This window comes from Erythrolamprus reginae, chromosome 13, assembly GCF_031021105.1.
Source record: "Erythrolamprus reginae isolate rEryReg1 chromosome 13, rEryReg1.hap1, whole genome shotgun sequence".
In the NCBI taxonomy this organism is placed as follows: Eukaryota; Metazoa; Chordata; class Lepidosauria; order Squamata; family Dipsadidae; genus Erythrolamprus; species Erythrolamprus reginae.
The window spans coordinates 6,840,121-6,855,216 of NC_091962.1; the positions used below are offsets into that span (position 1 = coordinate 6,840,121).

The following is a 15,096-nucleotide window of genomic DNA, read 5'->3' on the forward strand; positions in this document are numbered from 1 at the left end:
TGACAATAAAGTATTCTATTCTCTGTTCAATTCAATTATAATTCTATTCCCTTCCATTCAATTACATGCCATATAATCTATTCCATATTCTGTTGTGTTCTCTTATTCTATAACATTATCTATTAACCAGCCTTCCATTGAGGACCTGTATACTGCGTAAGTTAAAAAGAGGGCTGTGAAAATATTTACCGACCCCTCGCATCCTGGACACAAACTGTTTCAACCCCTACCATCAAAACAACTAGACACAAGAAGTTTTTTCCCGAACGCCATCATTCGGCTAAACAAATAATTCCCTCAACACTGTCAAACTATTTACTAAGTCTACACTACTAGTTTTTTTTCTCCATCATTCCCATCACCCATTTCTCACACTTAGGAGTGTATGACTGTAACTTGTTGCTTGTAATCTTAAGATTTTTATTAATAGTTTTCCCATTGTTTATTTAGCCTCTATGATAATCATTAAATGTTGTACCTCAAATCTATATATATATTTATGTACATTGGGAGCATATGCACCAATGACAAATTCCTTGTGCCCAATCACACTTGGCCAATAAAGAAATATAGAAACATAGAAGTCTGACGGCAGAAAAAGACCTCATGGTCCATCTAGTCTGCCCTTATACTATTTTCTGTATTTTATCTTAGGATGTATATATGTTTATCCCAGGCATGTTTAAATTCAGTGACTGTGGATTTATCTACCACGTCTGCTGGAAGTTTGTTCCAAGGATCTACTACTTTCAGTAAAATAATATTTTCTCATGTTGCTTTTGATCTTTCCCCCAACTAACTTCAGATTGTGTCCCGTTGTTCTTGTGTTCACTTTCCTATTAAAAACACTTCCCTCCTGGACCTTATAAAGAATTCTATTTTATTCTATTCTATTCTATTCTGTTTTGTTCTGTTTCTCTTTAGTTCCAGATTGCAAGGAAAGACAAATTCCTTGTGTGTCCAATCACACTTGGCCAATAAAGAATTCTACTCTATTCAGAATCCTGGCTAGGGAATTCTGGGAGTTGAAGTCCAAATATCTTCAAGTTGCCAAGGTTGGGAAACACTGGTCTAGACCAAGAACAGACTGCCTAGGCCAGGACGAAATAAAGTTATACAATCTCTGTATCTCATCCAGGTTCTCTGTACTTATGACACAGCATTTTCACAAGAATCTTCACAAAGATCTTGGATCAAATTCCGTCTCTCCCATTCCCTGCTCTTTCTCTTCCTTTCGGTTTTCGAGGCCCTTCCTCCCAAGGGGATACCAAATTCCCAACCAGGACATGGATTGTGACCGCCGCTGAATTGGTGTGAAAGGAAAATCAAACGGAAACCTGAAAACTTTAGAAAAGTTAACTTTATTCGATTCCTAACGGTGACGGCACGATGTCACTGCCATGGCAATCCTCCCATTTCCAAAGGTGATTCGGAGAGAATTGACAGACGTCAGGAGGGCTCGCTGGGAATGGAGGGGGGGAAGAAGACCCAGGCCCAAACACCCTCCCACCCCGGCCTACAGCCTTAACTTTCCCAAAAATGAGCATCTGCATGAGTTAGCTCCAGCAATTCCTTTTCAAGGATCTCGGCGTCTTCGGAGAAGCGTTCGGAGAAGGAACGGATCAGGCCCCCGGTGCTGGCTTCGTACTGAGTCAGTTGAACTTTGCCATCTGGGTGAGGAAGGGGAGAGCAAGTCAACATTTATCCTGTCTCTATTTCTCCGATTAGATTATAATTCCCCCAATCATCTTTTCTCCTTGCTTGTAAACACCAAAAGTGTATCTGTGGATGTTTAATGTGAATAGCAATAGACTTACAGTATATACTGCTTTGCAGTGCTTTTACAGCCTTCTCTAAGTGGTTGACAGAATCACCCTCTTGCCCCCGACAATCTTGGTCCTCATTTTCCCACAGAAAAAAAAATACCGGGAGCCACAAAAACCTGGGTGGGTGTGGCCCTCTCCCGTCCTCTATCCTCGCAAACTTTGGGAGACGCTGGTTGACTGCGGGATGGGGCCACTAGCCCAGAAAGCTTCTAGTGGGTTGCCCTCTTCTCACACACACACACCCATCTCTGCAGCCTTCGGTTCACTCCTTCCTGCACAGCATGGCTTGAGTGCAAAAACCCCTGAAAAAATTCCCCCCAACCCCACAAAACTGCCAAAGACAAAATGGCGACACATGTGCAATACTGGAAACTCAGCTTCTGCAGAAGAGCCACACCCAAGGGGCCAAATTGCAGTTTGCCTACCCCTGCACTGGAATATACTGGGAGGATTTTCGTGGCTTTACCATACCGAGAGAATTCATTGACGTTGGACCCCTGAGAGATCTTAAAACCAGGTTAAAAACCACGGCTCCTTCTTACCTTCCAGGCGGGTGTTAGCTTGGACGAAGAGCTTCCGTGCTTCCTTGCGTAGAAGCACCGTGTCCCGTAGGCTTAGAAAGCGTTCCGGTTTGTCATCCGTCACGGCTGAATAGGCTTCGTAAAGCTTCCGGCCGCCTTCAACGTCGGCAGTCGATTTCAGGATCTGAAAAAATTAAAAAAGGGGGGAAGGGCGGGAAATCTTGCTAAAATTATCATTTTTTTAAAAAAATAGTTTTTATTAAATTTCTTCTTTAAAAAAACATATCAAACAAAAAAAGACAATACAATACAAAACACCAGATATTTAACAACATCAACCATTTAAAAAATAATCATTTTTAATAGATTAACAGATTTGGAAGGGACCTTGGAGGCCCTTTGGGAGTTGGGCAGCATATAAATAAAATAAACAAAATAATAATAAAAACAATTCAGAGTGTTGGTTATGACCTATAAATCCCTAGATGGCATCGGACCAGAATACCTCCGGGACTGCCTGCTGGTGCACGAGTCCCAGCGGCCGATTAGGTCCCACAGAGTTGGCCTTCTCCGGGTCCCGTTGATAAAACAATGTTGTCTGGTGGGACCCAGGGGAAGAGCCTTCTCAGTGACGGCCCCAGCCATCTGGAATCAACTCCCACCCGGAGATTAGGACTGCCCCCCACCCTCCTCGCCTTTCGTAAACTCTTGAAAGCCCACCTATGTCGCCAGGCATGGAAGAATTGATATATCCTTAGCTGTCTTGGTTTATGTATGGTTTGTTTGGGTTGTATTATTGTTTTTTTAACAAGGGTTTTTAAAACTGTTTTAATATTGGATTTGTATATGATGCTTTTACTTGTTGTGAGCTGCTCCGAGTCCTCGGAGAGGGGCGGCATACAAATCTAATAAAGTCACATGACCAGCAAACCACACCCACAAAATAAGCCACGGACACAGTGTGGCGGTAATATTTTTAGCAGCCAATCTCTGGCTGGCCCCTTACATTTCCCAGGACGGTCCGGTGGGCCGAATCTAGCCAACGGGCCTTGACTTTGAGACCCCTGCCCTAGATCAAACTGGCTCCGTTCTTTTCACAATTAGGAGCAGAGCGTCCATTGCTAAGGGAAGGAAGCTAAGCCTCACTTACTTGTAGCTTCCGGAGGAAACGTTCCAGAGCTGGTTTCCCCACGGTGGTGATCTTGGTGCGGTCTAGCAAGACTGCCGCGTCGGGTTTGCCGTCCGTCCCCGTGGTGTGGTGCAGGGCCACTAGTCCCCCGCCAGCCTCCAGCAGCACTCTTAAAATCACAAAGCGGGCCTGCATGTGAGCCTTGGGGAGAGAGAGAAAGACAAGGGGGCATTAAGAGGGAAGAAAAGAGACGTAGCAGGTGCAAGGCGCTTTGCACGCTCCCCTATCTTGCAAGTAGAATCAGTGTGCCCGTTTCCAAGAGAGCAAAGCAAAATTCCCCATCTCCTTTAAAGGTTTCCATGTTGGCAATCAACTCCCAGAATTCCCTAGTCAGGTTCCCCCCCCTCCTCAGAATGCCATTAGTCTGCTTAACAATTAATTCCCACAACACTGTCAAATAATTTACTAAGATTGCGTTATTTATTGATTGATTTGATTGATTTGATTTGATTTGATTTGTATGCCGCCCCTCTCCGAAGACTCGGAGCGGCATACAAATTCCTCTCTTCCTTACTAGTACAGTGGTACCTCTACTTACGAACTTAATTCGTTCCGTGACCAGGTTCTTCAGTAGAAAAGTTTGTAAGAAGAAGCAATTTTTCCCATAGGAATCAATGTAAAAGCAAATAAGGCGTGCGATTGGGGAAACCACAGGGAGGGTGGAGGCCCTGTTTCCTCCCAGGAGATTCCTGGAGAGGCCCCACAGAGGTTTCTCCCTGCCTTTTCCGGCCCTGTTTCATCCTATGAGATTCCTAGGGAAGCCCCACAGAGGCTTCTCCCTGCCTTTTCCAGCCCTGTTTCCTCCCAGAAGATTCCTAGAGAGGCCCCTTGGAGGTTTCTCCCTGCCTTTTCTGGCCCTGCTTCCTCCTATGAGATTCCTAGCGAGGCCCCAAAGAGGCTTCTCCCTGCCTTTTCCGTCCCTGTTTCCTCCCAGGAGATTCCTAGAGAGGCCCCACGGAGGCATGCTTCAATCCAGTTCCTGTGGATTTACCAACCACGTCTGCTGGAAGTTTGTTCCAAGTATCTACTATTTCAGTCAAATATTTTCTCACATTGCTTCTGATCTTTCCCCCAAATAACTTCAGATTGTGTCCCCTTGTTCTTGTGTTCACTTTCCTATTAAAAACACTTCCTTGCTGAACTTTATTTAACCCTTTAACATATTTAAATTTTTCGATCATGTCCCCCCTTTCCCTTCTGTCCTCCAGACTATACAGATTGAGTTCATGAAGTCTTTCCTGATCAGTTTTATGCTTAAGACCTTCCACCATTCTTGTAGCGGTTCAATTTTGTCAATATCTTTTTGTAGGTGAGGTCTCCAGAACTGAACACAGGATTCCAAATGTGGTCTCACCAGCACTCTATATAGTGGGATCATAATCTCCCTCTTCCTGCTTGTTATACCTCTAGCTATGCAGCCAAGCATCCTACTTGCTTTCCCCACCACCTGTTCACCCATTTTGAGACCGTCAGAAGACACTACCCCTAAATCCTTCTCTTCTGAAATTTTTGCTAACACGGAACTGCCTATACAATACTCAGATTGAAGATTCCTTTTCCCCAAATGCATTATTTTACATTTGGAAAAATTAAACTGCAGTTTCCATTGCAACAACAACAACAGCAATAAAGCCAACATTGAACAAAATCACAATAGAAATAGATAAATAACATGAGCAAAATGTTTTTTTTAAAAAACACACAAACCAATAGAAAACAAAATGTAACTTTTGTTTGTTTGCTTGTTTGTTGGATTTATATCCTGTCCCTCTCCAAGCAATTCAAAAAAACGGTGTCCTAGGAACAATATAATGTATTTTGTGCTTACTTGCTGTCATTATGCTTCACTCAATTTATAAAATAAATATAAGATTGATTGATAAGATTATTCATTCCGGAAACACCTTGGTGCTACTGCTTTTGGTGCAAAAATAATATCCACAAATAAAGAAAAAAATAAAGTTAATAACAATTATTAGTGAAGACTTCCCTATCTAGGTTGGCTGGGGAATTCTGGGAGTTGAAGTCCATTCATCTTCAAGCTTCCAAGGTTCAGAAACACTGCATTAAATTATTATCACCATCATCATTTAAAATAATAATAATAATAATAATAATAATAATAATAATAATAATAATGCCAATATCTCTATCTTTTGCAAATGGGGCACACTGAAACATGAAGGAAATACAATTCTGAAATTGGACCCTTACCTGGCGCCAGGATCCAGATTCTGGGGTATAGAATTCCAGAGCCAAGAGTCCCGCACGGACCATATTTAACCAATTAATATAGATCACATTTTCAGCATCTTCCCCTTTCAGTGCAAAGATCCTGACAAAGCCGAAAAGAAAATGAACACTCCAGTTAAGAGGGGGTAAAAAATATGATAAATGCAAATATATTTCTATTTTCGATTGTGGTCGTGAGTAAAAGACTTCCCCCTCTATCTGCCCCTGAATTCGGTACCGCAATTCAGATTTCCTGCAGCTCAGCAGGCACCCCTTCGTTCTTCACTCGCCCCTAAACCCATCGCGCCTCACCGAAGAACATCCTTGTTCAAGCAGAGGTAGAGGCCCACACATTCCGCCCGACACTCTTCGTAACTCGAGGCCACGCTGGAGAACTTGCTGTCCCAGGTCTCGCCCCCTTGGTACCAACTCCGAATCTGGAAGGGGTGTGAGGTTGGGGGGAAGAGGGTGAGCAGAGAAAAACACTGTTAGGGAGGGTTCCAAGTAGCACCCCAAGTAGCACCCAAGTATTCAAAATTGTCTTTTTGAATACTTTTTTCGCTAGTATACTAATTTGAACATTTCTGAACACAATGATATGAAAATTGAATTGAGTGTAAGCCTATTTGAGCATAAGCCTAGTTTTGCTACCGGAGCTTTGGTTCCAGTAGCAAAATTTTGCTCATCTTATACTCAAGTATAAGCCTAATCTATATAGAAAGTGAAATAATTGCCAAAGATGGTCAAAAAATTTGGAAATGGCAGGCCAATCTATATATAAAGTGAAATAATCGCACACAGCCGGTGGGGGGGAGGGAGGCCCTTTTCTGAACAAAATAAACAAATAAGCATCAATTTTTTCATTTCAATTTTCATTTCATTATGTTCAGAAATGTTCAAGTTACTATGTAACGGCCAAAGGTATTTTAAAAATTTTAAATTGGAAGCCTTACATATACTGTATATAAAGTGAAATAATTGCACACAACCGTGGGGGGGGGGGGGAGGCCCATTTCTGAGCAAAATAAACAAATAAGCATCAATTTTTTCATTTCAATTTTCATTTCATTATGTTAAGAAATGTTCAAATTAGTATGCCAATGCCAAAGATGATCAAAAAAGTCAAATTTTGTAGCCTAATCTAGATGAAAATGAACAAAATTTCACAAAAATTGGGGGGGGGGCTTTATGAGCAAAATAAACAAATAAGCATCAATTTTTTTCACTTCAATTTTCATTTCATTATGTTAAGAAATGTTCAAATTAGTGTGCCAATGCCAAAGATGGTCAAAAAAGTCAGATTTTGTAGCCTAATCTAGATAAAAATGAACAAAATTGCAGAAAAACGGGAGGGTGGACTTTTATGAGCAAAATAAACAAATAAGTATTAATTTTTTCATTTCAATTTTCATATCATTGTCTTCAGAAATGTTCAGATTTGTATACTAGTGAAAAAAGTATTCAAAAAGACTATTCCAGTAGCTAGAGCCAACCTTTCTATACTCCAGGTCTAAAAGGACCCGGAAGGTAACAAGTGTATAGTAAATGCGAGGAGAACAGCAAAGTTCTCCAAAACTTTGTCCTTCCTAAGCCAAAGCCACTGCAGATAATCCTGGACTTACAACTATTCATTTAATGAGCCTCTGCTCGTGTGAGGAAATTTTGAACGCGTCTACCTGCTTGCCAGGCGCTCACGCAAGTAAGACTTCTTGTAACGTCTCTTCCCCATCTCTTCCATGGCCTAGTTTCGAATAGGCTGTGGCCCAGGACGGTTGGAGACCCCTGCTCTACGATGTGACTTAGAAACATAGAAGACTGACGGCAGAAAAAGACCTCATGATCCATCTAGTCTGCCCTTATACTATTTCCTGTATTTTATCTTAGGATGGATCTATGTTTATCCCAGCCATGTTTAAATTCAGTTACTGTTGATTTACCGACCACGTCTGCTGGAAGTTTGTTCCAAGGATCTACTACTCTTTCAGTAAAATAATATTTTCTCAGGTTGCTTTTGATCTTTCCCCCAACTATTATTATTAATTATTAATTATTATTATTATTATTATAGAAACATAGAAGTCTGACGGCAGAAAAAGACCTCATGGTCCATCTAGTCTGCCCTTCTACTATTTTCTGTATTTTATCTTAGGATGGATATATGTTTATCCCAGGCATGTTTAAATTCAGTTCCTGTGGATTTATCTACCACGTCTGCTGGAAGTTTGTTCCAAGCATCTACTACTCTTTCAGTAAAATAATATTTTCCCATGTTGCTTTTGATCTTTCCCCCAACTAACCTCAGATTGTGTCTCCTTGTTCTTGTGTCCACTTTCCTATTAAAAACATTTTCCTCCTGGACCTTATTTAACCCTTTAACATATTTAAATGTTTCGATCATGTCCCCCCTTTTCCTTCTGTCCTCCAGACTATACAGATTGAGTTCATGAAGTCTTTCCTGATACGTTTTATGCTTATGACCTTCCACCACTTATTTTCATCCTGATGCAACAAGTCAGGATGGATGTGGTATCCATCTTAAAACCCTCTTTCTCCATCCTCACCAATTCTCCGGTCTCAGGGTTGATCACCGCATCCTTGTCAAAGTTGAAAGCCCCTGAATCGTCCTATATAGAGGGGGGGAAAGGGGGGGAGGGGAGCTATTAAAATGCCCATCCTATTATTGTTTTGACACTTTTGCCATGTTTTACTGTTGTTTGTAACATAAAATTTGAAAATAAGTAAAAATATTTTTTTTAAAAAAAAAATGCCCATCCCGTGCAAAATTAATGCCAAAGCAGTGTTGTCGCAGAAAATAAATAAATAACTGGCATGCATGTTTAATTACGGGTTTTAACTAGGGTTTTATAGTCTTAGATTGTATCTTCGACTTCTTTTTATTGTTTTTTGTATTTTATATTGTTGTATATTGAGTCCTTCAGGATTGGGCGGCATAGAAGTCGAATTAAATAAATTAAATTAATAATTTAATAATAATAATTTATTAGATGTGTATGCCGCCCCTCTCCGCAGACTCGGAGCGGCTTTTATAAAATAAAAGGCGGACCTGCAGAGATTTATAAGTGTGGCACCCGAACACCTGGAAGATATCCAGCCCTGATGCTAAAAATATACTAGAAAAGCAGGTTTTGGGTTTGGCTAGTCTAAAAAAAGAAGAAGAAGAATTAAGAGTGACAGCATAGCAGGATTCCAGTATTGCAAGGGCTGCCCCAAAGAAGAAAGGGTCAAATTATTCTCCAAAGCACCAGAGGGCAGGACAAAAAACAACAGATGGAAAATAAACAAGGAGAGAAGTAACTTGGAATAAAAGGAGAAACTTCCTAAGAGTGAGGACAATGAACCAGTGGAACTGCTTGCCACCAGAAATCGTGGGCGCTCCATCCCTAGAGATTTTTAAGAAGAGACTGGTCTGAGATGGCATAGGTTGCCCTGCTTGAGGGCTGGACTAGAAGACCTCCAAGGTCCCTTCAGGCTCTATTCTATTCTATTCTATTCTAGCCGCCCCGAGTCTATGGAGAGGGGCGGCATACAAATCTAATAAATAATAATAATAATAATTATTATTATTATTATTATTATTATTATTATATTATTATTATATTATATTCTTTTAAAATATTTTTATTAATTTTCCACTTTTAAAAAAGAAAACACAATAGTAAAAGTACAGAAGAAAATCAATGAAAATTAAATTAATAGTAGTATATACAGATATTAGCATTATATTAGCATTTAACTAACTATATTTTTCTATTCTATTCTATTGAAGTTTTGGGTATGGCTAGAGAGACAGGTAGGCCTTACCTGGACAAACAGCTTCCCGCTCCCATGGCCGAGAAGTTCATGGAGGCCAACTTGGACTTCGAAAGAAGGTCCTTTCCACTGGATGTAGAGATCCTGCAAAAGACACGGTTAGCAGGGAGTTGAACTAGAAGACCTCCAAGTTCCTTTCCAACTCTGTTATTCTGTTATTCCTCCATAGCAGTGACGGTGAACCTATGACACAGGCCACAGGTGACAACGGAGGGCATGCAAAGCGTCGTGCTATGTCAGCTCCAGCGCGCGCTGATTTTTGGCCTTGGGGAAGGCCATTTCGCCCTTGGGAGGCTTCAAGGAAGCTTCCCGGAAGCCCCGGAGTGCAAAAAAACAGCCCAATGGGCAAATCGGAAGTTTGGAAAAATGGACTTCCGGTTTGCCCGTTGTGCTGTTTTTCCACTCTCTCTAGACTTCAGGGAGGCTTCTTGAAACCCCGGAGTGCGAAAAACGGCCCAACGGGCAAACCGGAACACAAAAGCCGTACTTTGTCCTCCTCTGCCAGGAACGTCAGTTTCTCCTTTTGGGTGGCGTAAGCGACCGCTAGTACGTTCCCCAGCGAGACGTTTTTGAATCCTTCCGTCTGGCGGATGTCGTCATCTGTGGAGGAGGAAAGGGTAGACTACAGTTCCCATCATCCCCAGGCCAACAGAAGCTGGGCTGAGAGCAGAAAAAAGGGTCGGGGTTTTTTTCTGCCCCGCGTCCAGATATTAAAACAAAAAGGCTGGGCAATTCTGTGAGTTAGAAGTTTGAGAACTCCGTTCTAACACTCCAAACTCAACTTTTTTTTTCTTTTACATATTAATATATAACTAGCCATTTCTGTAATACCAAATCTTTCTAATCAACAAAACCAAGGTTTCATTTTTTTCCTCCCTTTCACAAGCACCAATTCCAGAAGCCGTATCTAAATGAGAACATATTTTCCTCTTTAAATAAAGTATTCAATGTAACCATTCCTGCTGTTATCTTCCTTGCTATGGAAATAGTATGTACTTCTATTTTCACCTAGTAATCTTTGTGAACTGTCACCATTTTTAAAAAAAAAGTATTTTATATATATAATACAATTAAAAAGGAAAAATGTTGGACACGACATAACATTCCAGTTTAAATGTTTCTGTCAAAGGTATTCCTTCTCATAAATACAATTCTTTATCTCTATGAATATATACAAACTTTAATATAATACTGAACTCATTTTTTTCTTCTTGCTAATAGAAACATAGAAGTCTGACGGCAGAAAAAGACCTCATGGTCCATCTAGTCTGCCCTTATACTATTTTCTGTATTTTATCTTAGGATGGATATATGTTTATCCCAGGCATGTTTAAACTCAGTTACTGTGGATTTAGCAACCACGTCTGCTGGAAGTTTGTTCCAAGGATCTACTACTCTTTCAGTAAAATAATATTTTCTCATGTTGCTTTTGATCTTTCCCCCAACTAACTTCAGATTGTGTCCCCTTGTTCTTGTGTTCACTTTCCTATTAAAAACACTTCCCTCCTGGACCTTATTTAACCCTTTAACATATTTAAATGTTTCGATCATGTCCCCCCTTTTCCTTCTGTCCTCCAGACTATACAGATTAAGTTCATTAAGTCTTTCCTGATACGTTTTATGCTTAAGACCTTCCACCATTCTTGTAGCCCATCTTTGGACCCGTTCAATTTTGTCAATATCTTTTTGTAGGTGAGGTCTCCAGAACTGAACACAGGATTCCAAATGTGGTTTCACCAGCGCTCTATATAGCGGGATCATAATCTCCCTCTTCCTGCTTGTTATACCTCTAGCTATGCAGCCAAGCATCCTACTTGCTTTCCCTACCGCCTGACTGCACTGTTTACCCATTTTGAGACTGTCAGAAATCACTACCCCTAAATCCTTTTCTTCTGAAGTTTTTGCTAACACAGAATGTAAGAATGTATACATTTCCCACTTGTCACTGATTCATAATCCCAGCAATACTGTTCAATTCCCATTGATGGTACAATTTATCCCAGATTTCAAAATATTCTGAACTGTCACCATTTTTATTTACAAAATTTATTGTACTCTTTCAAATTGTTTGACCTTGCTGAAGAGAGGGAGGGAAATCTTTTTCTCCTTTCTTTCTGCCTTTTTTTCATCCTCCTCTTTCCCTCAAGTACTAAATTTAAAAAACCACATTAAAAAAACAAACAAAAGAGCACTTTTTGCTTTTAAATCAAAACTTTCTAATACTTCTTATTCTTTGACTTTGCCATACAAGCTTTAAATTTCAATATTGCATTTAGCTCTATCCCTTCAAGCTACCTTTACAGAATTTTTTAATCTTGTTCTGTGCTAGGAAGAGTTGGAAGTCAATGCTGCCTTTTCATTCTTTTTCTCTTCTCTCTTGTATTTCACACCCCCTTTTTCTCGTTCCCTTAATTTCCTATTTTATTCTATTTTTGTATATTATACAATAAAAGTAAAAAAAATGTAAGGAGTAAGAGAAACACTGCTCTAACTAGAATTAGTCTTGCACAATATTGGAAACAAAACAAATGTAACTGAACTGAAACTCAACTGAAAACATAATAAAGAAAACTTTTGACTGTGCTGAATTATTATTATTATTATTATTATTATTATTATTATTATTATTTAGATTTGTATGCCGCCCCTCTCCGAAGATTAAATGACAATGGAGTTAAAATGAAAAGGAGGATTCGGAATACAGTGTTCCCCGATTTTCGCGGGGGATGCGTTCTGAGACTGCCCGCGAAGTCGAATTTCCGCGAAGTCGAGATGCGGAAGTAAATACACCATTTTTGTCTATGGACAGTATCACAAACCATCCCTTAACACTTTAAACCCCTAAATGACCATTTTCCATTCCCTTAACAACCATTTACTCACCATTATTACTGGTACTCACCATTGAACAAGACACTTAGTGATCCTGATATTTATAAACATAATTATTTATTAACAATTACGTATTACTATTATTTGTTATTTATTTGCAAAAATGATTAGTTTGGCAATGATGTATGACGTCATCAGGCGGGAAAAATCGTGGTATAGGGAAAAAACCATGAAGTATTTTTTTAATTGATATTGTTTGAAAAACCGTGGTATAGGCTATTCACGAAGTTCGAACCCGCGAAAACCGAGGGAACACTGTACTGTGAAATTTGGAATATATTCTACAATGGGCTTGAAAAGAGAAAATTAAAATAAATTTGTAAACATTCAACTGAGTGATACATATAAGATTTTGTTTAAGTTACTAAAATTATACTTAGGAAGTGTTCTGTCTGGGTCCCCCCAGACGCCAACACCAACCAAAAACAGTATCTAGACACACTGGTAAAAAGCAAAGGCAGTTTATATACTGGAAAGCAAACATAGGTAACAAAAACTGTTCTTAGACAGGAACACGATGAAGCTTCACAGAGGTTTCACGAAGGCCAGGCAATAAAACAGGATTCTTGCTGGCAAAAACAACACTGGAGATAATAAAACCCACGCCTCCCCCAAGTCTTCCAGACTTCTAGACCACAAGCCAAGATCAGAGACGCCAAGAATCGAAGCAAGGTCACAGGACTCCCAGTTGATAACTCTCCACAAGACTGTAGGGGCGGGCCTGCCTTTTCAACCCTGCTGAGGAGAACCACACCCAAACCCAGCTGTTGCCAATTCAGGGATGGAAATATCTTTCTAATTGGCCCCTTCTTTGAGCTGCACGTCTCTGCCTCATGTCTATTATAGCCTGTGCATCTTCATCCAATGAATCCAGGCTACTAGCTGGGGAGAGCCCCCCCCCCCCGGGGGGTCTCAGGCTGCTCTCCCTCCTCCTCTTCCTGACGTTCCTCTCCCCCGTCTGCCTGGTCCTCCCCCTCCTGGTCACTGTCCTCCTCCTCTGGGCATGGATCCGGCAGAGCTCCAGCCGGTCCCTGAGGAGCCTCAGGCTGAATCACAACAGGAAGCAAAAATTGTAATGCAATTATAGAATTACGTTAATCTTAGGAATTGTATAAGCATAAATAGATCATCGGTATAAATTACCGCATGAGAACGAATAGATGTATATACAGTATGTCATTGTATTGTTTTGTTTTATTGTTTCTATGCCATTTTTAATGTAAATAATCTTTTTTTTTTTAAGAGAAACACTGCTCTAATAATTTTTTTTAAAAAACCAAAATGTTAGAACAAGCTTACAATTTGGGATGTTGATGCCCGCGGGAATCCCACTTCCTGCGAAAGTCAGTACATCGAGGGAAGTGAAGTCCGGCTTCAGGAAGTGGTCCTTCTCAAAAGTGCGCGGCCACGGCAGTTCTTCTAGGAGGCGCTCAGCCTGGGCCACTAGCTGCGCGAACTTGGCGCTCATCGCTTTGTTCACCACCGCCACAAAACCTGAAAAAGACAGAGATCAGATGAACGAATAGACAAAAATAGACGGGGGAAGAAATGGAGTGACGGTTGCAGATCGTGTATTTTACCAGTGAATGGAATTAAAATAAATAACAAGGGGATGTCGTAAACCACACGACAGTCTGAACGTGTCCTTTTTTAAAGTGAGCTAGTTTTTAGAACTGGCACGTTATGGAGAAAAGTCCTAACATAAAGAAGTGTGGGTGTACTTTGGTGGAAAACCAATGAGTTATATGTTAAAATTAGAACTCCCACCATCACTCCTGCTTTTAATAATCAATAGTCAATTATGCAAATGAATAAACAAATACAGTGATACCTCGTCTTACAAACCCCTCGTCATACAAACTTTTCGAGATACAAACACGGGGTTTAAGATTTTTTTGCCTCTTCTTCCAAACTATTTTTACCTTACAAACCCAAGCCGCTGCCACAGGGATGCCCGGCCTCCGGACTTCTGTTGCCAGCGAAGCGCCCGTTTTTGCGCTGCTGGGATTCCCGAGGCTCCCCTCCATGGGAAACACCACCCCCAGACTTCCGCGTTTTTGCGATGCTGCAGGGGAATCCCAGCAGCGCAAAAACGGGCGCTTCGCTGGCAACAGACATCCGGAGGTGGGGTTTCCCAGCGAGGGGAGCCTCAGCGAAATCACAGCAGCACAAAAACACAGAAGTCCGGAGATGGGGTTTTGAGGACTTCCGTGTTTTTGCGATGCTGCAATTTCGCTGAGGCTCCCCTCACTGGGGAACCCCACCTCTGGACTTCCGTTGCCAGCCAAGCACCCGTTTTGCGCTGTTGGGATTCCCTTGCTGGGATTTCCTTGCACCATCACAAAACATGGAAGTCCGGAAGTGGGGTTTCCCATGGAGGGGAGCCTCAGGGGAATCCCAGCAGCGCAAAAACAGGCACTTCGGCTGGCAAAAGGGGTGAGTTTTGGGCTTGCACGCATTAATCGCTTTTCCATTGATTCCTATGGGAAACATTGTTTCGTCTTACAAACTTTTCACCTTAGAAACCTCGTCCTGGAACCAATTAAGTTCGTAAAACGAGGTATCACTGTACTTGATTTTAGCTTGTGGCTATTAGCAAGATTTT

The 15,096-nt window shown here is 41.0% G+C and overlaps 1 protein-coding gene across 4 annotated transcripts in view; it reads right to left on the reverse strand.

Moving 5' to 3' along the window:
- Positions 1-1,342: 1,342 nt before the first annotated feature.
- The window catches only part of DPP3 (dipeptidyl peptidase 3), a 32,567-nt gene continuing 18,813 nt past the window's right edge, over positions 1,343-15,096 (reverse strand). For all 4 annotated transcript variants that reach the window (XM_070766250.1, XM_070766252.1, XM_070766251.1 and 1 more), the window contains exons 11-19: positions 13,791-13,985; positions 10,087-10,199; positions 9,591-9,683; positions 8,330-8,392; positions 6,081-6,205; positions 5,751-5,871; positions 3,498-3,677; positions 2,369-2,531; positions 1,343-1,670 (exon numbers count right to left, since the gene is read on the reverse strand). In XM_070766250.1, the coding sequence (XP_070622351.1) occupies positions 1,525-1,670; positions 2,369-2,531; positions 3,498-3,677; positions 5,751-5,871; positions 6,081-6,205; positions 8,330-8,392; positions 9,591-9,683; positions 10,087-10,199; positions 13,791-13,985 (1,199 nt within the window). In that variant the 3' untranslated portion in view covers positions 1,343-1,524. The remainder of the gene's footprint in view (positions 1,671-2,368; positions 2,532-3,497; positions 3,678-5,750; positions 5,872-6,080; positions 6,206-8,329; positions 8,393-9,590; positions 9,684-10,086; positions 10,200-13,790; positions 13,986-15,096) is intronic.